At 34.7% G+C, this 27,565-nt stretch overlaps 1 protein-coding gene across 25 annotated transcripts in view; it reads left to right on the forward strand.

Moving 5' to 3' along the window:
• Nucleotides 1-286: 286 nt before the first annotated feature.
• LOC125678140 (disabled homolog 2-interacting protein-like) overlaps nt 287-27,565 on the forward strand; it is a 75,892-nt gene continuing 48,613 nt past the window's right edge. For 6 of the 25 annotated variants that reach the window (XM_048916307.2, XM_048916308.2, XM_048916312.2 and 3 more), the window contains exons 1-5: nt 307-884; nt 11,231-11,358; nt 15,692-15,854; nt 16,060-16,152; nt 24,895-24,960. In XM_048916307.2, coding sequence (XP_048772264.1) covers nt 809-884; nt 11,231-11,358; nt 15,692-15,854; nt 16,060-16,152; nt 24,895-24,960 — 526 coding nt within the window. In that variant the 5' untranslated portion in view covers nt 307-808. Of the gene's footprint in view, nt 885-11,230; nt 11,359-15,691; nt 15,855-16,059; nt 16,153-16,488; nt 21,590-24,894; nt 24,961-27,109; nt 27,443-27,565 lie in introns of those variants that run through there. The other 19 variants (XM_048916315.2, XM_056154638.1, XM_056154643.1 and 16 more) reach the window with 9 other exon arrangements.

The following is a 27,565-nucleotide window of genomic DNA, read 5'->3' on the forward strand; positions in this document are numbered from 1 at the left end:
TTTACAAAGGCTTTTGAAGGAATATACTCTAACCAGAGTTTCCCTATATAAAGAGTCCACAGGCACTCGACGTTTTAAATATCTACAATGTATAATAAAAAAAATTGTCTTCCTGTATCTTTACAATTTTTTTTATTATAGATATTTAAAACGTCGAGTGCCCAGGCCATGTTTATAGGAATTGGAGAAAATTAGTTATTTTTGATGAGAGTTTTCCAATCATCGTCGGAAATCCACGGTCGGTCGCTCTATTCGTTTAACAGAATAATTCAATATATATATATATATATATGTATATCCGGGTGAGAAGGACAGATAGAGAGGGGAAAGTATTCTACATTAAACGTGTAGTCTAATTACAAATGTGATCTAATTGAATGGATAAACATATTATGCAATCCATGTTAAGCTAACGTCTTATGAGAAATGCGGAAGGATTAGAACACATTTGTTTACAAACAGGGATGGAAAAAAAAAAACATCCAAAAATCTAGGCTACCTCCTCTCGTTGATAAACAAACTGTACCATTTCACACTTTGGAATGTTGACAGTCGATAAAAAAAAAAAATGAATAGAACGTGTTGTAATAATTGAACACCTTCATGTATATTTACAATCTGTCTCTCGCCTACGCGTGATTGACAGCGGGAGGACTGTCGCACGGCATAACACCGTTAGCAGGCAAATAGACGGATGCTAGAAAAGTTGGGGGGAAACATTGTAACAGGAAATATGTTTTGTTTTTAAAAATCTTGCATTTATATTGTCAAAAGTTCGGTACATAGTAATATCTCTTTTACCAATAATATGTCGGAGGAGTTAGGAAAGCCGGACAGTGACCAAGGACCACGCTCCAGAATAGAAGGGTGGCTCATGGTGTGGGGTGAGTCAGTTTTACTTGTTGAATTCTCATATTATTAAATACATGTTATATGTACTCTTTTATACATACGTATTATTAAATACATGTTATATGTACTCTTTTATACATACGTATTATTAAATACATGTTATATGTACTCTTTTATACATACGTATTATTAAATACATGTTATATGTACTCTTTTATACATACGTATTATTAAATACATGTTATATGTACTCTTTTATACATACGTATTATTAAATACATGTTATATGTACTCTTTTATACATACGTATTATTAAATACATGTTATATGTACTCTTTTATACATACGTATTATTAAATACATGTTATATGTACTCTTTTATACATACGTATTCTTTGTACAAAGTGTCACTTTTGTCATAGGTCTGTATCATGTATTTTATATAAAATGCTCGAAGGTCCATGCTCGAAATCAATTTGTTGTAGATCTACTATTCAATAAGATTTTTAGATGGCAATTTTAAGATTGTCTTATCCAAATTTATCTAAAATGTCTGCAAACAGGTGATCCATGATTGGAATGCCAAAATATTACCTCGGTCATCAGATAGAGGCTTATGATATGTGATTTATAACCACCTGTACAGCTTTATGTACACTTGGCCAAGTTGGGAATGGCAATTTTTTGTACCTCATGATTTTGTCACCGTACTTTCTTAATTACTTATTGTGCTTCAATCCTCATATATTTGCAGTCGGACTGCTATTTTTATTTTAACCTTGTATCAAAATAATAAAATGATACAGGTATTTCCAGATAACAATTTAAACACATGTCATTGACAGTTAAGATTAAGCACACAACTCACTTAACTATCATTGAATCACTTGATTAAACAATTTTATTAGAAAGAAGGGAAGAAAGTGAAAAATTTGTTTGACCCTCTTTGTTTGTGTTCCAAGGTACTTGAAATTGAACATAGGGACCCGGATTTTATCTGTGTGAAAGTCAATAAATGAAGTGGGAACACTTCAGCTTTGCTTGTACTTCTGTTTTATACAATCTTTTTTGGGTGGAAAATTTGATTAGTCCAAACAAACTCTCACCATGCAGACACCATCCTCAGGCTCAACCAACCTCTCTATATATGTTATTTGTTAACCTTCTTACTTCTCAACAAATCACTTCAACATCCTCATAAAATATCTGGCATTTTGAACTTATGCAAGTTGTACTGATTTTTTTTTTTTTGGTGTTTTTTTTTTGGGGGGGGTGCATAAATCAAAAATAGCATTTGTGTGTATAATAATAGTATCCCAGAAACATGCATCTAACATTGACAGTCATCAAGATACAGGAAGGTAATGTTTCTTTCCGATGAAACATGCTCTTGTTAAGTACTTCAGACTTGTTACAATATTGAACTGTATTGAATCATCTCAGCTACATATTAGGACCATACATTTCAATGTATAAACATTAGCAAGGGAATGTCACTAGGAGTAAATACTGTATTGATATATTGTCCAGAGACAATTTACAAATTAAAAACTCTATATCAGTATATCATGGGATTTAGGATACTGGTATTTTATAGAAAGCTACATAGTTTAATTATTAATCTCTTGTAATCAAGAGACTTGACTTCTGAAGAAGAGGAAGAAAAAAATATTTGTGTATTTTATTATCAGACTTTAAAAATCGAACAAATTTCTGAGGACAGGAAATGAACAATTTAAAGATTTTAGATAAGTTTGCCAGTGTCATGCAGTCAGGTTAGACTTTGACAAGGGCACATTACAACTCGTCTCGCCGAACTGCGAATGAAAAAACACAAAACCCAACAACTTTTTATCACTGACCCCTTTCTTTTTGACTGTTATCTGTTTTGATGTGTGCCTCACCTAGGAAAGCTTTTGCAACCTGATGACTTTGCATTGATACAAAACATTACCTTTACTCTAAGAATACATGAAATGACAGAAAGTGAATTGTAAGATAGGAATGATGTTTTATATCTTTTGTATATGATTCAGTTATGTGTGCAAAATCTTGAAGAGAAAATTTTTTAATGCATTTTAACTAGTTTATCTCTGGGAGATGACTAATGGTTTGGGTGATTTTGATTTAAGGTGTGACCAGTAATATGGAGAGAGAGAGAGAGAGAGAGAGAGAGAGAGAGAGAGAGAGAGAGAGACTTTAATTGACTGCAAAGAGTAGTCCTAGAGTTAATTTCTTGATTGATCCCTCAGATTACAATCATGGACTGAAGCTTTGTGGATCTGTCAGTGATGATAGTTCTAATCCCTGCAGCATTTTACAACAAACTGTTGAGTTTTCAGATGGTGAATTTGAACTGTCCCTGGAGATGGTGTGGCATGTTCATCTACATTACAAGAAAGTTTTAATTAGAAGGAAACAGTAGATCTGTCTTGCATCAGATTACATGGAGGAGTTGAATAGATTCAAATAGAATGCCATGTCTGTTCAGCTTTCTTCACTTGAGATTTTCATCAGATCCCTTTAGCAGGTTATGTTGTCAGTAGATTTAAAACTACATAACAGCAATGGAGAGGACATTGTCACAGTTTGGAGTCCACACATGCGCGATGATGGATAGAATCGATGAGAAGCACCTGTGGGTAACTGACAATGTGGAGGGAATTGCCACCCAAATTCTTCTACCAAACGGTTCAGTTGACTACCAATTGCTGCCATTCTATTAGTTTGTCAAAGTGTATAGACAAGACATTTTAATTTACACGGTTATTGTGAATGTATAGATGAGGCATTTTAACTTGCACGGTTATTGTGAATGTATAGATGAGGCATTTTAACTTACACGATTATTGTGAATGTATAGATGAGGCATTTTAACTTACACGGTTATTGTGATTGTATAGATGAGGCATTTTAGCTTACACAGTTATTTTGAATGTATAGACGAGGCATTTTAACTTACACAGTTATTGTGAATGTATAGACAAGGCATTTTAACTTACACGATTATTGTGAATGTATAGATGAGGCATTTTAACTTACACGATTATTGTTATTGTATAGACAAGGCATTTTAACTTACACGGTTATTGTGAATGTATAGATGAGGCATTTTAACTTACACAGTTATTGTGAATGTATAGATGAGGCATTTTAACTTACAGGATTATTGTGAATGTATAGATGATGCATTTTAACTTACACAGTTATTTTGAATGTATAGACGAGGCATTTTAACTTACACGGTTATTGTGAACGTCTGTCTGCTCATGTTTTGAGCTCTAAAATCCAATCTCAGCCTCACTGATATAGTGTATACATAGGGCTATATGGACTGTGGATATCGGCCTGGATAGCCCGGTGGTTAGAACACCTGACTAGTAATGTAGGGGTCCTGAGTTCAATTACCTGTCCAGGCCAAAAAATTCTCCTTTCTATTTCATTAATTCATATACATACTTTCACACACACACACACTTTTCTAAAAATGTATCGCTAGTAAAAAGTAGAATGAAGTCTTCACTCTGTTTTGCAATGTTGTGTATTTGAGTACTTTATCAGATTTGAATGATTTCAGTGTTTCACTTGTCATTGAGAATTTGAAATACAAGAAGATGTTCATTGATTTCTGGGTCAAAATGTAATAGTTCAAGGTCACAGCCAGTCATTGAATGTAACAATTTTTTGTACACCATATACAGAGTATCTGTGATTCTTTATTATTGTTTTCAGTCTCATACTTGCTGTGTAGAGATGAAAGATCATGCCTAGATTAATTTTTGGATAAAGAGTCATGCATAGATCAAGGTCATACATGTATGTAGGGAGAATTGAATGTGACAATGTTATTGACACAGCATGAATATTTCAGTTTTTTAGTCTCTTGCTTGGTACAGAGATGGACAGCCACTAGCTGCCATGATAGTCTAGTGGGTAATGTGCTCACTTCACAATCTATAGGCCCGGGTTCGGCTCACTTCACAATCTATGGACCCGGGTTCGATTCTTGATCCTGGTGCTTTATCAAACCTAAGACGTTAACATTGAAGTAAGTGGCTTATCCTTCACCAGGCACTGGGCCTTAGAAGTAAAAGCCTTGGGTCTTTATGATATGACCTTAAAAAAGGTAAGTGTCGGCATGATAAAGAACCCTTACTGCTATGACTCTAAAACAACATGCATAGGTCAAAATTTGTGTCACAGCAAAAACACAACATAAGTGAAAAGCAAACAAAAAAGCTACAGAGTTGATTGGTGGATTTACCACCTATACTTTGTTTCATGAAATGAAATGCATTTTAACAACAGAAATGGGTTATTTGTAAACTTTGATCATTTTATGTTGGTTCTAGTTCACGGAGGTTTTATTACCCTAGCTGGTACTGATTTGGTCTCAAACATCATGACACTATTGTCAGTACATGTATTATAGAATTGTAATTTTATACCAATTTTAGACATGTTAGATATATGACTCTTTCCTGTTACTATGGGAATGGAGGATGTTATAAAACTCTCTTATTCATCATACATTGAATATTGGTTTTAGTACAAAGTAAGGGGAAGGGGAGGTCAGACAGTTTTTTTAAAAGATGGAACCCACTAATAAGCAGCTGGTGCTACCAACTGAGCAATCTGGCCACTGGCGATCAAACCCGACTGACTGCTACATTCCTCCCACTTTAAATGTTTTCACACTTGAAGAGATCAACCCCTGGCTGGCATTTTTACCTGTCAGTTTCAGGGGCTGGTCTATGGCATAAAATGTAACAGGAAGGGAGAAAATGCAACGGACCAGACCAGAATTCAAACCTGGGCCCCCTGAATTTCTAGTCAGGTGCTCTACCAACTGAGCTATCTGGCCATGCACTGGCGATCAAACCGGGCTGACCCCTACATTCCTTCCTCCTAAAATGTCTACACCTGAAGATATCAACCCAGGATGTTAATCCGCTGGTAGGCATTCACTTAATTGTCAGTTCCAGGGGCTTGTTATGGCACCAAATGTAACAGGAACGGAGAAAATGCAATGGACCAGACCTGGATTTGAACCTGGGTCCCCTGAACTTCTTTAGTCAGGTGCTCTAACCAATTGAGCTAACTGGCCACCGGCGATCAAACCCGGCTTCCCCCATCCTTAAATGTCTTCACACTTGAAGACATCAACCCAGATTCTTTTTGCCCTGGTAGGATTTTCTCATCTGCAAATCCAGGGGTGGTTTACGGAACCAAATGTAACAGGAAGGGAAAAATTGCGACACACCAGACCGAGATTTGAACCCGGGCCCCCTGAATCTCTAGTCAGGTGCTCTACCAACTGAGCTATTCGGCCATAGGCAATCAAACCTGGCTGACCGCTACACAATTGAGCCCTAGCAACGAACATCAAATAAAAAGTCTCTTGTGACCCCTATTGTTCTTAATGTCAGAAGGTCCATGTTCAAGCGCCAAGGTATCACCAGGTCAAATATTGTGAGAAAAGGTTTTTGAATGAAATCTTGAATATTGTATGAGCTTAAATACAATGAAAATTCAAATAAGAGTCTTTATGACTTTTGACTCCTATTGTTTTTAGGTCAAAGATCATGATTACTTAAATAAAGTCACATTATTCAGCAATGAAATTTCACATGACACAAAGATTGATCTTTATTAAGAGGGTCATGATCTCTATCATGTTTGAGATTCAAAGGTCACATGAGTCAAGTTCATCAGCACACATAACGTAACTAATTGTCTCTGTATGGTATCTTTGATATATTGTGATTTAGCATAGGGACATCACAAATTTAAAAAGTGTAAGTCAAATATACTTGTTATGTCTTGATACAGAGATTGTAGATCTTTGTTATGATTGTAGGTCATTGTTATGATTGTAGGTCATTGTTATGATTTAGGTCATTTTTATGATTGTAGGTCATTGTTATGATTGTAGATCATTGTTATGATGATTGTAGGTCTTTGTTATGATTGTGATGATTGTAGGTCATTGTTATTATTGTAGATCATTGTTATGATTGTAGGTCATTGTTATGATTGTAGGTCATTGTTATGATTGTAGATCATTGTTATGATGATTGTAGGTCTTTGTTATGATTGTGATGATTGTAGGTCATTGTTATGATTGTAGGTCATTGTTATGATTGTAGGTCATTGTTATGATTGTAGATCATTGTTATGATTGTAGGTCATTGTTATGATTGTAGGTCTTTGTTATGATTGTAGGTCATTGTTATGATTGTAGGTCATTGTTATGATGATTGTAGGTCATTGTTATGATTGTGATGATTGTAGATCATTGTTATGATTGTAGGTCATTGTTATGATTGTAGATCATTGTTATGATTGTAGATCATTGTTATGATGATTGTAGGTCTTTGTTATGATTGTAGATCATTGTTATGATTGTAGGTCTTTGTTATGATTGTAGGTCTTTGTTATGATTGTAGGTCATTGTTATGATGATTGTAGGTCATTGTTATGATAGTGATGATTGTAGATCATTGTTATGATTGTAGGTCATTGTTATGATTGTAGATCATTGTTATGATTGTAGGTCTTTGGGTCATTGTTATGATTGTAGGTCTTTGTTATGATTTTAGGTCATTGTTATGATTGTAGATCATTGTTATGATGATTGTAGGTCTTTGTTATGATTGTAGATCATTGTTATGATTGTAGGTCATTGTTATGATTGTAATTGTTATGATTGTAGGTCATTGTTATGATTGTAGGTCATTGTTATGATTGTGATGATTGTAGGTCATTGTTATGATTGTAGATCATTGTTATGATTGTAGGTCATTGTTATGATTGTAGGTCTTTGTTATGGTTGTGATGATTGTAGATCATTGTTATGATTGTAGATCATTGTTATGATTGTAGGTCATTGTTATGATTGTGATGATTGTAGGTCTTTGTTATGATTGTAGATCATTGTTATGATTGTAGGTCATTGTTATGATTGTAGGTCTTTGTTATGATTGTGATGATTGTAGATCATTGTTATGATTGTATATCATTGTTATGATTGTAGATCATTGTTATGATTGTAGGTCATTGTTATGATTGTAGGTCATTGTTATGATTGTGATGATTGTAGATCATTGTTATGATTGTAGGTCATTGTTATGATTGTAGATCATTGTTATGATTGTAGGTCTTTGTTATGATTGTGATGATTGTAGATCATTGTTATGATTGTAGGTCTTTGGGTCTTTGTTATGATTGTAGGTCATTGTTATGATTGTAGATCATTGTTATGATTGTAGGTCTTTGGGTCATTGTTATGATTGTAGGTCATTGTTATGATTGTAAGTCTCTGGTATGATTGTTATGACTTGATTGGATGTCTAGTGGCTCCTTGGGTGGACCAGTTGCAGAGCCATTTGTTATGAGAGATTAAAATTGCTATATTTAGTCACTATTTAAAAGAAATGAACTTGCTGCACAGGAAAAAAGCTTATGACTGGTATTAACCTTTAGGAAGGCTTTATGAACATCTAAATCACCAATAACTTTTTCATTACAACCTTGCAGACTGATTTTATGTTTCTTTTGAAATGTAATATTTCAACATCAAAGGCCTAAATCTTCTCCGTATTAGACTCTTGAAGAATAATGAGAAATAATCTCAGGTGGTGTTCTTTCTTGACTTATGTAAACTTTAAAGTGAGGGTGATAAACATGTTTTTCCACAGGATGTAGTAAACAGATTGTGGCTACTTTATGGACAAGTAAATGTTATGGAGTAATGTTACAGTAGAGATGTGACAGTCACAAAGCAATATGTTGCCATGTCCTGGCCTTGCAATGACAGCCAAGGCAGTGTCATAAATAGCTTGGTGTTCAATGACTCACCTATAAAAATCAGGAGATCAGTCCTTTCAAAGAATGATTGACCATTGATTTGTGTTTATATATAAATCTATCAGCTGTTATTAGATAAGTGTTTGCAGTAGATGGCGTACACTGCCCGTGTAGTTTGTGATCTACAGCTCCATTACTTGTTTTTTTACTATCAGTGTAATGGAAATACTGAAGCATGTGTCTAATGTGTATGTACTAGCAGTATATTGACAATGTGTCCTTTATTCTCCATTGTAATGTCTTATACATCCCACTCTGTTGTGTTGTCTGTCTGTCCTTCTGTCAATATCTGTAACACATCTGTGTAAACCTAATGTATCATCATAAAGCATTTTCCACAGAAAATGCAAATCAATACACTTCTTAGCATGTAAGTTTAGTTCAGGTATAGATATTTCAAAATAAAACCAATGATTTTGATTTAATATGGAAGGAAATGGTGTTTACAGAGGTGCATGGAATGTCCCAACTGCATTGGATCACTGGTGGCCAGATAGCTCAGTTGGTAGAGCACCTGACTGGAGATTCAGGGGCCCCGGGTTTGAATCCAGGTCTAGTCCATTGCATTTTCTCCCTCCCTGTTACATTGGGTGCCGTATACCAGCCCCTGGAGCTGACAGGTGAAAATGCCTGCCAGGGGATTAAAATCCTGGGTTGATGTCTTCAAGTGTGAAGACATTTAAGGAGGGAGGAATGTAGTGGACAGCCGGGTTCGATCGTTGGTGGCCAGATAGGTCAGTTGGTAGAGCACCTGACTAGAGATTCACGGGGCCCGGGTTTGAATCCCGGTCTAGTCCATTGCATTTTCTCCTTTCTTGTTACACATGTGATGTTGTCACCTGGGCTACTGTATTGAATCTACACTAAATTAATGTAGTGTAAAGGCACATGATAGAAAATTAGCAATTCTTACATAAGGTAAGGTGGAATAGCATATTTCAATGTTATACCTTGAATGTTTTACCTTATGTTTGATTGGACTAAATAATGCCTACCTGTGTATTTTCTTGAAAAATATACACAAAATCTGTGAATCATGAATTTCTCAATAAACTGATGATATTTGTGCAAAGTATTATTGGGTAGCAAATTCTGCTTCCTGTCGTACCCTTTTTGAATTACCTGCTGTATGCTCTTAATTGTGCAGAGATTGATGTCATTTGTTTCTCTTAGTAGTAAGCAATAATGTGAAATTATGTATGACATTATAATAAAATCTTCTAACTTAAGTTAAAATGCTCAAACCATACAGAAGTGTAGTTTTTACTGTAAATTATGCATTTTTATGATATCATGTGTCTGGTCCATTGCATTGTCTCCCTTCCTGTTACATTTGCATGGAAATGTCCATTTGTAGCCTAACTTGTATACTTTGATATTTTAAACCAAATTTATCTGCAAATTAAAGGTCTGACAATCTTTATACCAATTTAACTGCAGATCAAAGCTTCATGATATCTGGTATCAATTTAAGCTTCCTTTAAGTAAGCTGATATATCATATTCAAGACTTCCTGTTACTGATCCATTATACGATACATATTCATACATGTTTTGGGTGGTGATTGTGGTTTCCAAATAGCTTCGTTGGTAAACCACCAGACTGGATATTTATTCAGGACCCAAGTTAGAATCCTGGCCATATTTTGACCTTTCTTATTGCAAATTTGATCCAGAAAAAATTGCCGTTGCATGGCACTAAAACTATATGTTTACTTTATCTAATAGGATTTATTAGCTCCAAGTTGCTTTAAAGTGTGCATGGTTTTGTTATAATCATCTTTGTGAAATGTATATTTTCGGAATTGTCTGGTAACTAGTATTTTGTTGTCGTTTTTGTTTAACTGCAGGTATTTTTTACGTGCCAAATCTTGTCATTAGTCAGATGCTGTTACAGTGACAGCCACACTGTGCTGTGGCATCAGCTTTTGCTATTTGTGGCATTCCACAATGCCCACCCTTCCCTCTTTACTGGTTTTGTTCTTACAATTTTAAAGGATATGATGTGTATGTCAAATATTAATATTTTTGTCAGGGAGATTTTCATGTATAATTGTTTAATCTGCATATATCTTCGTTTATGCCAAATTTATTGCTAGTTGCAATAAACTTTGAGCCAAACTTGTTTTCTTGAGGTAATGTTACCTGTAAAGTCATTATTGGGGGAGATGACAGTCACTAGCTTTGTAGGAAAATTTGTGTAGGTGTGTCATTTAGTTTTCCTAGTACAATGCTAACTTCTCATTAATGATGACAAAACCACACTTCATTATTTAAATAATAAGGGTGTATGCCATTGTAAATGAAGTAATGAGGTCAAAAAAGAGGTGTTGTGGGGATATTCTTAGCAGCTTGTTAGCAGTGGACAATGATATAAGAAATAATGACCAGTCTATAAGGTTTGGTAGACTGGAAGTGGTGTATATATTGTTTCCTTAGCAACATACTTCAGATAGAATTATAATGTGAGAATGTTTTACTGATTATAGCAATACAAGTACTATTTTCAGATGCATCAGATGAACTGACTGCAAAGTTATGGTCCTATGGTCCATCTATCCCAGCTATTCCTTGGGAACCTTCCTTCTGTGTGCTGAGAGAGGACCTGAAAACTCTAACTTTCCATAACCAAGAGGAGGTGATGTGTTGTCAGATATGGTTTGTTGTAGCTGCAGATGTGTAGCTCTCTAGGAAAATATTTTTACAGAGAGCTACAGACCTGCAGCTGGGTTTGTTGAACCTGAGACTTTTAAGCCTTAGGCTGAAGTGAACGATCTGGGGAAAAAATGTTTAAATTTGTTACATAATTTTCACTGTTATTATAGGAGAAAATTCACCTAACAATACAGACATGTGAAATGCAGTGTATGCTTTGGTTCATATTTGGTCATAAAACAGAATTGAAATTATTTTCCCCATATTCTCTTTTTTTAAGAGAAGAAAGAAAATGATCAATATTAGCACATAGTTTACACAACACTTGCACTCAATATTTTCAATATTTTCTAATTTCAAAAAGAAAGTGCCATACAAAAGTTTGTTTTTCATGATTTTTTAATTATAAAACGTCGTATGGTGTCTTCATACTTCATGAAGTTTTTGTACTTTTTCAGTCTAATTACTGAAAATTATTTTATCTCTTTGATCAAAGTTATGTAATCTTAGCACATACCACATAAATTTTGAATTGTGGACTTGATTTGAACAGTATTTTATTCATGTATATACATGTATATATTATAGCAAATACATACATAAATAGGATTAGGCAGTAGGCACAATGCCTATATATAAGCCCTCTCCATAGGTCAAAGGTCAGTTATGACAATATAATTGATATAGTACATATGAGAATATAAGAAAATGATTGAAGAAAAAAAGTTTACAAATAGGAGAAAAAAATGAAACAATTATAATAAAAAAAAAAAAAAAAAGAGGGGGGGGGGGGAATACAACTAATTTGCCGATTATGGTAAGAATATAACAGTTGAATTAATATATAGTCATACAATAATTTGGATTCAGAAATATGTTTATTAGTAACTATACAGTGAAGTATTGAGTGACTACATATGTACATACATTTTAAACAACAACAGTATTAAATTCTGAATTTTGGACAGCCTCTTGTATGAGGTGCAAAGTATATAAAGAATGGCTTGTGCTTGACAAGTCTTTGAAAAGAAAGGATTTTTTAAAATAAAAATGCATTTCTATATATTTCAACATTCTATGTAAATTATGTAGAAAATAAACTTTCATCTTTTTTCTGTGTTGTGCAAAATTGTTTAGAATAAGGAAGTGCATATTAGACTTGAGATAAGAAGTGATTTGCGTGGTGATTATGACGTCCTGAGCTAAATAAACCATAAGTGCTCTTAAATCCCTGTTTTCTATAACTAGTATGCTGGAAATCATTGGGAGATATAATATCACATCATAAATGCACATAATTTTGCTTTGAGTATCACTACATGAATAAGCATCATTGTTTTTATTTTAAGGAAATTTTTTTTAGTGTCAATAAATGTATTGGTTGGATGTGTATGTCATATTTCATGCTCAGTATATGCTAATGTTGTAGTGTTAGATTATTGTCTTCTTACTAGCTCAGGATGCTGAGTTAACCCTGTAGCTCAATTAATCAGCTAAGAGCGCTGGCGTGTTGTGCCAGAGGACCCGAGTTCAATTTTCAGTAGAGTCCACACAGATTTGTGTTAAGACAGGACACAGATACTCTATAGGCTGTGAAAATGATTACTCCCAGAACTTCACCTCACAGACTCGGGCATGCTGGGAGATTTGAGAAGCCTCTCCTCTCTCTGGAGGGGGCAATGTTTTAGTGTTAGATATACACTGACCTTCCTACTAGCTCAGACTAGTGGGTTTAACCTTTAACTCGATTGGTACAGCACTGGACGCCTTTCTGCATACTGTTTAAATTCTGCCCAAAGTAATGACTAAAAAATATTTGTTAATCAATTTCATAATTACACATTTTTAACAGACTACCCTACCCAGGCCTGTAATCATTTGAAAATAAATTGATGTTTGTTTAATTATTCTATCGATTTTTCAGACTGACAGTTCATTACATCAATCATTTCATTGTCATTTCATGTTTAGCAACTGGCAATTTCATTTTGTAAACGGAAGTAAGGTGAATCTACTTAAGCACTATGATCCTTTCTTCTACGTTTCTCTCATTAGCTAGCTGTAAACATATCGGACTCGAGATTAGTTCACTTCGCAGCATAGCAAAAAACTGCAGTGTGTCTGTTGCTTTGAATAAAGAGAAAAGTATTATGAAATATACCTTGATTCGTTTCGATATACTCAAGTAATTAGAATAATTGACTGTATTGGCTGTGATATCACTGTTACCTGTGGACAACAGGCACATGTTTATGGCTTTTTGTTAACGGGTCAGTTCGTCAGAGACATGACAATTTTACTAAAGACACAGTGACAAGAATTTCTATTTTTTTTAATAACAATTTCAGAAAGCATGAGAATTGTTACCCATACATGAGAGTTTGAGATGGATTTGAAAAGAGGGAATCTCATTTGTAAAGAGTGAGATATCACTTGTCTGCTCATGGTTACGTGCACTCTGTGGGAGAGTTAGGACACCTATCTTAGGAGATCGAGATTTGTAAAGAGTGAGATATCACTTGTCTGCTCATGGTTACTTGCACTCTGTGGGAGAGTTAGGACACCTATCTTAGGAGATCGAGATTTGTAAAGAGTGAGATATCACTTGTCTGCTCATGGTTACGTGCACTCTGTGGGAGAGTTAGGACACCTATCTTAGGAGATCGAGATTTGTAAAGAGTGAGATATCACTTGTCTGCTCATGGTTACTTGCACTCTGTGGGAGAGTTAGGACACCTATCTTAGGAGATCGAGATTTGTAAAGAGTGAGATATCACTTGTCTGCTCATGGTTACGTGCACTCTATGGGAGAGTTAGGACACCTATCTTAGGAGATCGAGATTTGTAAAGAGTGAGATATCACTTGTCTGCTCATGGTTACTTGCACTCTGTGGGAGAGTTAGGACACCTATCTTAGGAGATCGAAATTTGTAAAGAGTGAGATATCACTTGTCTGCTCATGGTTACTTGCACTCTGTGGGAGAGTTAGGACACCTATCTTAGGAGATCGAGATTTGTAAAGAGTGAGATATCACTTGTCTGCTCATGGTTACTTGCACTCTGTGGGAGAGTTAGGACACCTGTCTTAGGAGATCGAGATATGTAAAGAGTGAGATATCACTTGTCTGCTCATGGTTACGTGCACTCTGTGGGAGAGTTAGGACACCTGTCTTAGGAGATCGAGATTTGTAAAGAGTGAGATATCACTTGTCTGCTCATGGTTACGTGCACTCTGTGGGAGAGTTAGGACACCTATCTTAGGAGATCGAGATTTGTAAAGAGTGAGATATCACTTGTCTGCTCATGGTTACTTGCACTCTGTGGGAGAGTTAGGACACCTATCTTAGGAGATCGAGATTTGTAAAGAGTGAGATATCACTTGTCTGCTCATGGTTACTTGCACTCTGTGGGAGAGTTAGGACACCTATCTTAGGAGATCGAGATTTGTAAAGAGTGAGATATCACTTGTCTGCTCATGGTTACTTGCACTCTGTGGGAGAGTTAGGACACCTGTCTTAGGAGATTGAGGGACAGTGTTAGATACATTGACAACACAGGCAACTAGCTCTAGCTATAAATTGCCAAGGATGAGACATTCATATATGGTCACACCTTAACATTAATTGACATATTTTGCAGGAAAATGCATTAATTGGGACCCCACCTTTTGGTGCGCCATGGGCACCCTACAGTGATCAACCTATGTATGTAGGTGTCCGTTTGTTCTGGCAATCGCTTTTCAGAACTTTTTTATTGGCTATCCCTGCAGCAGTGAATTAAAAATTTATTCATGAACTTATATTTTAAGGGGATACATATCAAGTTTGAATTTCCTAATTCTAAAAGATGTAAGGACCTTGAACTGATCACAAGGGCCGTATTGTAATACTTGAACTGATCACAAGGCAGGGCCCTATTGTAATGCTTGCCATGATATCTAGTTTAATTTCTTGTGCCTTACAAAATATGACATTTTTACCATTACCTTAATGTATTGGGCCTCAGTGTGCTAGTGACCATACCTGTCTCTATACAATATGGATATCAAATATGCCTAGGGAGTTATTGCTAATATATAGTATCTCAATCGTACTAGAGGTGAAATGTCTATTCTTGCAAACATCTAAATTGTTCATTTACAGATCCAGGGGAAGGAGGAACTTGGGGTTAGATCCCCACCTGGTATTGTTAGTCATTATTTCTGTAAAGAGTGATGTGTTGAAAGAATTTGGACACCTTGAATCCCCTCTGAGAAAAATTGTCACTTGAATATATCAGAGTTATCTTTCTTTAAACATAATGCACCGTATTTGTAGGGAGCTGATGACCAGCCAAGCTTAGTGGTTCTGCGGAGGAAGAGACTGGATGATGGGAAACAGGAATTTGACAAGCGATGGGGGTTTGAAACTCTAAGGAGCATCCGCGAAAATGCAAAACAACACCAGGAGGAACACCTGTTGTGTCCTCCACAGCCATGTAGTAAGTATGCTTCACTGCCTCACAGCATAACCCTGGTGGGAGCATTTGAAACAGATTTTTATTTTACAAAAAATGTTTGCTATAATTTTATTTAAAGCCATGATTGTGACTTGATTTTGCGTCTCAGCGAAACTTAACCACTCTACATAACTGCATGTTTGATGCTGTAGTTAACAAGTGGTTTTCATTGACTGATATTTCTTAGTGCGGAACTGCAAGAGTGCAGAGGAACTGTTTTACACCAAGTCTTCACCAAAGCCTGGTAGACGACTTCAAAGGCTAACCCAGTTCTTTGGAGGTTTGGAGATTAGTCTGTATACCTCCTCTGTCGTGTATCATCTTTATTTCTATAGTGTCTGTGTTGTCAGTACATTCTTTAAATCCATTTCTTTTTGGTGTATATATACCCCTACAATCAGTCTAGATTTGTGACAGTATGCACAATGTAAGAAAAGATGTAACATCTTGAATCCAGATGCTTTAAACTTTCATGGTAATTATGAGCCATCTTTATTTATTTCTTTGCATGATTTTCCAGAGAGAACACATTTTTCTCATTTACTGCAACTATAAATATATATACGTATTTCACAGAGAAGTTTCTCCTGCTTCCCTGTGGTTTTGACGACTTTTGTTGTTGTTTTTTTTTTTGTAAAAGTTATATATTTTAACGTCCGTAATTATATACCCGTTTTCATTATCTATGGCAGGTCTTCAGGAAGATTTGTGTTGATCTTATTTTTCACATTTCAGCAACTATGCACTCAATAAATAGCTAACTTAAAGGATTAAATTTTATCTGAATTATTTCCCTATAAATGATAACTGACATCAGAAAAGTGCATTATAAGAGGCTTCTGACTGATAGGTGATATACGTACTACACATTTATGGATTTATTTTTTGTTATTGAATTGAAATATGTTAGTAATGATTATAGAAAATTATCCAACATATAATTTAAGTTTTATAATGGAGTTTTTGATAACTGAAATATCACTATCATGTGATGTTAAAAATATTTCCGTATTCGACAACTTGATATGACAGGGATTGATGTTTCGAAGTGTATTTCCAATCTCGAAATGTGTAGAATTGGCTGATCTTCCCATCAATGGTAATTATGGACACAACGAATGATGAATATAACAAACTATTTCCCTGTACCCCTGCTTTGGTTTTAAAGATAGTGTACTGTACTTGAGAAATATAAAAATATTTATACATGAGCATTCACCTCTTAATTGTGCTCTGTGTACCCAAACATACTTAACTTAATGTGGGAGTAACTAATTGATAATTGACAGACAAGAGGTGCTGGTAGTTTAATTTGGATCCTTGATTGAAATTATTTTGGCAACAGAGAAAGTACATACTTGATTTCAAATTAGAAAAAAAAATTAATATGCCAAGATATTGAAAACCAAGAAATCAATATGTATTTTATATTAGCAAAAGGCAAGTGTTTACTTTTTGTCTGTGACATTAAAGATATATTTGGAGCATATTAAAAAGGACCTGAACACTAATGGTAAAGTTTGATAGCCATTAAAAACTAGATTATGCTGTGTAGTAGCCATTCATAATGATAAAAAAAATGATTAGTGGTAAAAGTCCTCAGACCATTAAGGATTAAATTTTATCATTAACAAACTATCCCACTGTTCATTAATGATAATTTTTAATGATAAAATTCCAGATTTATATCATTAATGGTGAAAATCCACATCCATTAATTATGTAAAATCAAAAAACACCTTCACTACTAGTGATATACATTTTGATATTGCAGTTGTTGATAGTGTAGCAAACATTGATGATATAAATACATGTGTTTATGGAAATTTGTCCATCAGTTTGTGTAATATGCTACTATCATTAGTTATGTGGACACTTAGAGGGGTAATACAAGAATATATGGGGTCCTTGAAAAAAAATCATATTGGGTGAGGCGAAAGATTTTTATCGAAGGCAGGATAAATACATGTACACATAGAATGCATGCAGCAAACATCTACTTGCCAGTGGCGCCCATGGTCGGTTATGAGGACAATATTCAAATAATACTGGCAAGCAAAACAAAAAACAAAAACAAAAAAAAAACAACAAAAAAACAGAGGAGGGGATTTGTTCATACATAAAATGTGTCTATTGATACCACATCTATGTTATCTTAATCTTTTATCTCATCAGATTCTGATCACTAACTTAATATCATTAGGGGATATACTATCATTTAATGGTTACTACACAAAAGATATCCTGGCACAGCAGTTTATTAACTAATAGCTATCCTTTAGAATCGCCAAACATATTCTCTGACTAAATTGGTGGATGTAGAAATTTTCTTTCTTCCTGTTACACATTAAAACTACCTTAAACCAGACAGCATTTACATAAACCTAGTTTTAGGGCCAAAGAAATGTCTCTGCCTCCCTCTTCCTTTGATGCCTGAAATATTAATTTTGTAACATGGGGTTTGTAATGGAGAAACCAATAAAAGATGTTTTCATAAAACATCAAGCAGTAAAGTGTAATTTTGATTCCAAAGGAATTAAAAACCTAAAGGTTGTGTGAGCACTTCTTAAACTGGACAACATAATAACAAACCTATTAAAGATATTTTAAATTCAAATAAGGTTGAAAAAATATTTTAATAATCAAGAAAAGTATTAGATTTGAAATTAATATAGAAAATGCCCTTTACATACACAGTGGCTTTTTGTTAGATTGCTAGAAAACAACTTCACATTAAACTAGAACATTCAGATACTCAGCACACCTCTGCCAAGTTCCCCTATTACCCAGCACTCTCCCTTGTTTGTATAGTTGCTACATGCACTCATCCTGAATGATCTCTTGCACAAATCACTTCAAACATTCAGTCTGCTCTTGTCAGTAAGCAAACGTTTTTGTGTTTTTTTTGGTGAAAATTTGTTTGAATTTTTAGGATGTCCACAGATAAACACCCGCACAATCACACACATGAACACAGCACACAAATAGAAAGGGGGGGGGGGGCAAATCAACCTCCTTGATGGAGGCTAAAATATTGATGTGAATTGACGGAACTATGGGAAAAAATCCAACATGTATTGTCATTTTGGACAATGAAGGAGCAGTGTCTCTGTAGATCGACAACACCAAAGTAAGTTCAGAAAAACACTTGCTTTCAGCGATGCTGGAGTTACACTCTACACAGTCATTTTGAAAATCAGATAGTCATGTGTATATAAGCCTATATGTGTGCATGTGTATAGCACAGAAAAATTCACTAGATCTGCCCTTGCCCAGAGTTGAACTCTAGACTTTCAGCAGCGTGCTACAGAACCAGCTCTCTGAACTGCTCAACTGCATCTGGGCAAGTCAAAAAATGATGGAATTCTCACCAGGCTTGTTTATCTAAGAGTTCATTGCAATCTTTCTACTCCCTCCTCCTCCCCCCTAACTCTCTCTCACACACACAAATATATATATACATGTATATGATGTATGTGTGTGTATGTATTATACCCAATATCATTACATACTTGAGCTATCGCTCAAAAGATAATATAAAACTAAGCATTTTTTTTTATTATGAGGTCTTCAAGGAGAGAATTGGATTGAATTTATTTTGTTTTTAATAGGATTAAACAAATATTCCCAGGTCCATTTAATTAGCATGCATCCATGAACATGCATAGATTTATTTATTTATTTTTTACTTCTGGCAACATTCTTTGAGATAGTGGGGAAATTAAAATCCTGTTTAATCTTTTGTAATTAGACATTGCGTGCAAATTAGGTGTGAAACCTTATCTTGTTATTCCTTGCAGCAATTAATGAATGGGGAAGTAAAAGAAATGTCATATATACCTGTAAATTTGGGTCATTAGAAGGAAATTGATACAAATCAAGGCTAAAAGGGCGGTGCAGGAGACACTATGACAATGGATGGGTTTTTCGTAAATTTTGTGTGTGACAAGTGAACAAAATAGGGCAACTAAATAACTTTGGATGACAATTTTCACAGCAGACTTATAATTGACAATGGGGGCTATATAGTCGGTCATGCATTTTATAAACCGGAAAGAATTGGGTGGAGCAAAGGTGTCTTTCTGAAGTGGGGGCATACAATGCTGTGGAGGAAGTGATTGCTTCTCGGGAATATTTTTAATTTTAGTGATGTTTTTGAGTGATCTTTTATGAATTCACATTAATGTACAGTTTACTAGCAGAAGGAGCATCTCCCTTAACAACTGAAGTGTGTCAGATTTATTCAAAGAAGTTCATACTTGGATAAATGTGACGAATTGTGTATACAGAGTTGAGTAGAAGAGGGACGTCTGTATATAATCTCCGATAGTTCTGGTAGTTGATGAAGTCTATGTTGTAATAAGAGGTTTTTCTTGGTTCATGATGGAATGAAAAAAGATAAGCTTCAGATTGGATATATTTTGTTTACAAAGCTTACAGAAGAACTCTAAAAGTATGAATCATTTGGTTTTAATTCTTGCAATTTGATCCTTTTGTAAAGTAATTGAGTTTATCTAAGTTCAGATCCAAGTGAACAAATTGTTTAAATGCACCGTTTATCTTTCGGTGACGAATAATAAAGCGGGGGTTAATTTTATTCCAACAGAGATGAAAGGTCGTGCTCTTCACGCTGTCTCAATGAAAAATTTTGAAAAACTTTCTACAACGTTTTTGTTTACTTTAATACAATGCTTAAAAGCCACCAATTCTGATATTGAAACTGTTGTACAAAAGAAAGCCATTCAGAAAGTTTGAGGATTGAAAGAGATCGATTTTCATACAAATATCAGTGTTTACATCTAAATTTTGTGTGAGATGGACATTCTTTTTGTTTATTGATGATTCTGCCAAGTTATTTCAGTTTCAGGTTTTATTTTGAGATTACAAGGATCACTTATCAGTGATGATATAGATTTTGTTGGAAATGATTTTTGTTTTCGTGCATTTGCATGAGGTATGTGCTCGAACTTGAGGAAAAATAAATATATCATGTATGTAATGGCAGAAAGGAAGGCTGTTTACAATCACACTTGAAGGATGAAACAAACTGTTCATTTTTGACTTACACTTCTGCTGTTTGGAGATACTGTTGTACATGACAACACATGCTTGTGCTGAACAATTAAAATTGCGCATTTTGACATTCTGGTGCATGCTAAAAGTGGGCTGTTATATAAAATGCCAATATAATAGCTAAATTAAAATGTCAGGATTACTTTAACTAATGGCATTCTTACAGCTACAGATGTTGCCAATGGAACTAGTCTATCTCTTTTGAACAACCATTCAGAGAGTTTTTCAGCAACTTTTTTTTAGTCTTCACACCAATAGAACTCTGTGTTATTCTGTGCTTTGGCTCTCTGAGGGAAAATTCCTGGTTTTGTAGGAAGCATTGTGTTTTGGTGGACTTCAGTCATGATTATATTTGCTCAGGACTTTGAGCATTTTATGTAGCAGGAAACTTTACACACCTGTGAGAATTGAACATAATGAGTAAATACTAATTTCCATCCTAATCCATAGAACAAATCACAAAAATACTGGACGTATCAGTTGGACCCTGGGCTTACAAAAACTACATTTTACTTGTAAAAGTGTGATATGACATGATATGTGCATTTGAAGATTGATTCCAAAGAAATTCCACAACAAACCTGAGGATAAAATGTTTTTTACTCGTTCCAAAAAGTACAAGTTAACACAGTCTCATGAACTGGGTATGTATGCTATAGAGATTTAAATCAGTCTTTCAAAATGGTGTATTAAGGATATGTATTCAATTGATACTTTTCTTCTCCAAATGAGTAGCTGACATTTAAAGGAGGCCATCATATAATTAACATGTCTGGAGGTAGAGAAGGCAATATTTTCCTCTGGATCAATGCTGTTGATTACAAGAATTATTGGGTTCTAATATATAATAGATTTAGATGTTTCCTCAAGATTACAATGTTCAGTTGTATGCAATTGCTAATTAAATTCTACTTTCTATGCTTCAAACTAAGGGCTATTTTGTACAACTGCATTTTAGATTGCCAAAGGAAATGGACAAGCACTGTGGTCCATGACAAATGAGTCATTTGTATTTACCCCCCTTTTCAACTTAATCACAAGGAATAATGAGCTTACTCAGACTTCATTAAATATTATCATTATAGGATTGAAATCATCCATTCATTTCAGATAAGGATGTAATTTCACTAACAGTTGTCATTTGCCACATGTTGTGGAAGAATTGCAGAAATCTGTTAATTGAATAAAAGCATAAAAAAAAGCATCAGAAGAGATGATCTAGATGTGCTATGAAATTCAATGGTTGCTTTTTAATTAAGAACAGATCTACAGTTTCATGGTAAAGCAGGCAGTTAATGATTTTGAATGCTCCCTTGTTCAGAATGGCTTTCAACGGATTATGTAATGAGTCTGCTTTTTCGTGGATTTTTTACCCCCTCTACATAAACACTACATGTTGAAGGTGACATTGAGAAATTGAATTGAGGCTGTGGAAGTGATGATAAGAACTTTAAAATCTGTACAAATCATGCTTTACAATATTGCACCATATTTGGAATGTTCAATGTCTATAATTATCATTATCTGAAATAATTTTGATAAGCCTTTATGTTTTTTTTCTATTATAACTCTTGTTTTCTTTTAACAGTGTCATGTTTATATAGATGTTCAATATGTAATGATGAGCTTGAATCATAAATTTTTTAAAGACACATAATTGCACTTTTTAACTTAATTACTTGAACTGAAAGTTGGTGAGCTTTCCTGATTTAAATTTATCTGTTATGCATCTGATTGTCTGAAGTTTTTTCTTTTTACATTTTTGACTTCTTAAGAACTACAGGGCCAAGTTTAGCAACACATGACATAACACATCCTTAGGAGAAGGGGATTCAAGCTCGTTAAAGGGGAAGAGTACCTATACCTACTTCTGAAGGAAAATCATTAAAGACAGTAAATTTGAAAACTCTTTTTGATGAAGAGTCACTTGACTAGAAAGGCCATAAAATTTGCATAAAAGCTTCCTTATACAAATGAAAGTTATCTAGGAAATCTTTCAAATGTTCTAATCAATAACCACAAGAGAACAGTATGTCAAATTTATATGCAAGCATCCTCATGTAGTGTAGATTCAGATTTGTGAACACCATATCCCCAGGATCGGGATGGAGCCACAGTAGGATTCAAAGATTTACGAAGAAATATCATAGAAATTCTTTTGAATTCTATTTTTTCCCCCCAAAAAATCAGAAAGGTACAGTCTAACAGATTGATATTCAAACAACCTCAAATATGTAGATTCAAGTTTTTTTCCCACCATGAACCCTTATGCCACAAGAGGGTTGTAAAATTTTACATGGTAATATATATAGGAAATTTATTTTGAATTGGATATCTTCCCTGGAACCATTGGAGTCAAATTAATATGCAAGTTAACCTTGTCTAGTGTATATTCACCATGACCTTGGGATTTAAGAATGGACCACAATAGAGGTTCAACATTTTACATAGGTTTGGAATATGTGAGGATTTTTTTTTGAAAATTGTCTTTTCAAACACTGCAGAGGTATGATAAATCAAATGAATGTGCTAATGTAGCACAGATTCAAGGACTTCACACCCTGCTGTGTATGGCAAGACGGGCCAGGATTGAAATTTTAATAATTTTTATGTCCCTTTAAGGAAATTATCAGGACATATAGTGTAACCCCTCTATCATTCCATTATAGTTTGTATTCTCCCTTATTTTTAGCCATGTTTGTAGATTATATAAATGAGCTAATATTTGGTAGATCCCTTTATATTGATGACTTGCAGATCAAGGTTGAGTTTTCATGTCAGTTGACTTATTTTCACCTTATTCACTGTTTTCTGGACTTTTTTTCTGATGTGTTTCTAAAATGCAGCTTTGTTAAGGCTTTCCTAGACAAATCACAGCACTGTACAGAAATGTTTCTCAGTGCACTACACACAATATGATGTCACAATAGAAAACTACATCACAATGTATAAGGTCTATAGATGTATTGATATGATATTGTGACAATAAAATTGGGGGTCCTATATCTGGTCCTGGTATATTGAATAGTCCTAATTTTATCAAATAAACATTTACGTAGCAACATGGATTTTGGTGACATAATAGCAGATTCATGAAGTGTCATTCTTATTGACTAATTACTTAGTTCGGGTAGCTGCAATAATAATCAGATTTTTAGTGTGTGTACTTATTGATAATATCTTGCAGGTATATACCAAATTTAACTTTCCTGTATATTAACCTACTTTCACCAGAGTTATTGCCCTTGGACTTAAAAATACCATATAGTCAATGCCCACAGACATTATTTGATGATCAAGTATACATCGTAAGTGTGGCACAGTAATCAAGCAATCAGTATCTTGATAAATCATTATTATTGTTCCCCTTGCTCCTCCACCTAACGTAATTCAATTCTTGTTGCAACTGATTCTAGAAAACAAAAGCACCAATATGATAATTCCTTTTTTTTTTTATTTGCACGCAATGTTATTTTCACATCCTTGGACTTTCAAATATTACAAACTTTAATGTCATTGGGGACATTCGTGTCATACTGACACATCTAGTTTACATGTGAAAATATATTCACTGAGGTGAGTGATGTGGTTCAATGGGTCTCTCGTTATAGAACATTAATACAAAAAGATGTTTTAAAGCATATACTATAGTGGTTAATGTATGTAATGATGTATAAATCTATAATTCTGTTCACCAATGATTGTATCTCTTTATGAACTATCTATGAATTTATACCCTTTCACATTTTATGCATGCAAGAACAATATCCAGAGAACTGCTTTACTGTGCATTGAATAATATCATAATAATGGTCTATAGTTTTACAAGATATATCACCAAATCGATTCATCACCATTACACGATTTTACGATTTTATCATGCACCTTCCGAATACAGATTTGAAGCAACTGAGTGTGTGGACGTAATCAGTACTTTGATTATTTTCAGTGTCCTGTCCGCTGGATAAGTTCAGCAGGTCCCCTATGTTGGACACCTTTAACGACAGCATGCCAGGTATGTAGTACTTGTGTTTGGGAATTAATAACATGAAATGCATGTAATGAGAATGATAAACACAGGGACCAGAGGCATACTTACAATATTTATAACTTAAATATACCCTGGTACTTAGAAAAAATATCACTAATATGTTAGCTCCTTTGATAATGCATGTACATGTGGTAATAATGATGCTGTACTTGCCTGTTAGTAAGAATCACTGGCTAGTCTCCATGAAATAGGAAAATGGGAATATGAAATGTTTAGGTTAAGAGCCTGAGACACATTAAGGTAAGGATTTACAAAAGGTTTATTTTTCTAAACAGTGAGATGTATCAAATATGAAGCATCTAAATGTTGGAATTTTAGAATCCATGAGTTCAAATACGACTGAAATACTGGTCATTTTGTTTGTAACATCAGGGCAAGGCTGTGCAGAGTGATTGTGACTAGTGTCTCTGAGTGTGAAATGCAGTGAATGCTTATCACTTTATACTATATAGTAATAAATAGTAATCTTCATAGTCAACTTCATGGTGTACTTAAAGGAGTGGGAAGATGACCAAAAATTGCACTTTCGTTTGTTTAACAGGTCTGGAAATATTGAATATGAGGAATGGCATAATTTGAAAGTTTCATTATGTTTGAAATGAAAAAATTATTTCATAAATTGCACTTTTTGCATCAAATTCAAAAGTTGAGATGTTGTGTGAATTTGCCAAAAAAAAAAAACAACCAAAAAACAAAAACCACCCTTTTTTATGTAAGCATTTAACTATACGAATAAACCATTAGAAATTTGATGATAAATATTGTACAAAAATGTGAAGAATATTGTTCTTTTTATATTCCAAGTATGCCAAACAAAGCTTTTTATTATACTGGAATCGGGTTGTCCGTCCGTCCGTCCGTCAGTCCGTCCGTCCATCCGTCTGTAGACGCAATGGTTTCCGGACTATAAAGCATTATCCTTTCCACCTACCGTTACCATATGGACTACCCATGGGATGAAGATGTTCCCTATCGATTTTGGGGTCAAAAGGTCAAAGGTCAAGCGCACTGGACATCGAAGTAGCAATATGGTTTCCGGGCTCTAAAGCGTTATCCTTTCCACCTACAGTCACCATATCATACATATGGACTACCCATGGGATGAAGATGTTCCCTATCGATTTTGGGGTCAAAGGTCACGTGCACTATGGTTTCCATTTAAATTCTTTAGCGGCTTTTTTCATCGCATGGAGATGCTGTGTTCCTAGATACCTTTTGGATCATAATACTGAAGTTTTACCTATTACCAACACCCTTTGGGAGATTGGGGTAAGCGGGGGGTATTCTTAGTGAGCATTGCTCACAGTACCTCTTGTTATATCTCAGTATGAGAATTCTAAATGCAATGCATAATCTGATTGGTCTAGACAGTCACTTGTCAGGGATGATAATTAAAACTTCATATCTCCCTCTCAAACTTAATATCTCCCCATCATATTTACCCCTTGGGCAGCCTCTTGCATTTTCCATAAATTTAACGTTAAGGTAGACAAAGTGTATCGTGACGTCACAATAAGTCCGAGGCATTCTACTTTCATAGTTCGTAAGGCACAAAATATGCGGGTCTCTGATACACAGTTGAATCGCCTGGTTTTGGTTGATACAAAAACAAGCAAGTAAATCAGCATTCAAGGAGAATGGAAATACAAAAACTGGTTATCATATCACTGTATTTTGTTGTTTGTACCTTCTACCATAATACGTTGACGGCACGATGTTACCGTTAGGGCGATCTCAGCTACATACAATGTATAGATGAGCGGACTCCAATTTCAAATGCACTTTTTGTAGTCTTGCTTTGTTTCGGTATAATAAACAATTTATTGCATGAATGTTCGGGAGATATGAAGATTATTCACCAAAGAAAAATCATATTCCCCGAGGGCAACATATGATTTTTCTTGGGTGAATAAATCTTCATATCTCCCTCACTATCATGCAATAAATGTATAAAGTCCTTTGATGCTTCAAGTGAAAGCAACTCTACATTGTTTACACAGATAGTGAATCAACAAGGTACAAAAAGGAGATCCTGTTTGTGCATATCCATATTATTAAGTATCCCATTTTAAAATGCACTTTTACAATTAATTTTTAAGAGCACAGTCACTCCACTCTTACATATTCACTGAAATTAACATGTGAAATCGTAATATTGGTACTAAGTGAACCAAATAATCGGAAAACTTCCTTTAAGAGGGTACTTGATATTATAAAATCAGGGACCACTACACATGCTGGCTGAAATAGTGGCTGAAGCCAGTGACTTTCCGTGACAAGGCAGGAAGTCACACTATAACATCTGTTGGTACCTTCCGATAGTTGACGGAAACTGTGTCTTGGTCAATTTTCTTTGGTACTCTAGTCCTTCTTGCTGTGTCTCAAAAGATGGCGATGAAAAGACGTTGCAAGTCTTATGACCTTTTGACCAAAGCAAGTGATGAGGGTAAGATTTAAGCTTTGTACGGCACATTCTTATGATTTAAAAAAAAGTTTATGATATATATTATCTATTTTGGGATTTTTCAGATAGGCAGTTTAGAAAATATATACATGTCAAATTTTGTGG

The sequence above is a fragment of the Ostrea edulis genome, chromosome 2 (assembly GCF_947568905.1).
Source record: "Ostrea edulis chromosome 2, xbOstEdul1.1, whole genome shotgun sequence".
In the NCBI taxonomy this organism is placed as follows: Eukaryota; Metazoa; Mollusca; class Bivalvia; order Ostreida; family Ostreidae; genus Ostrea; species Ostrea edulis.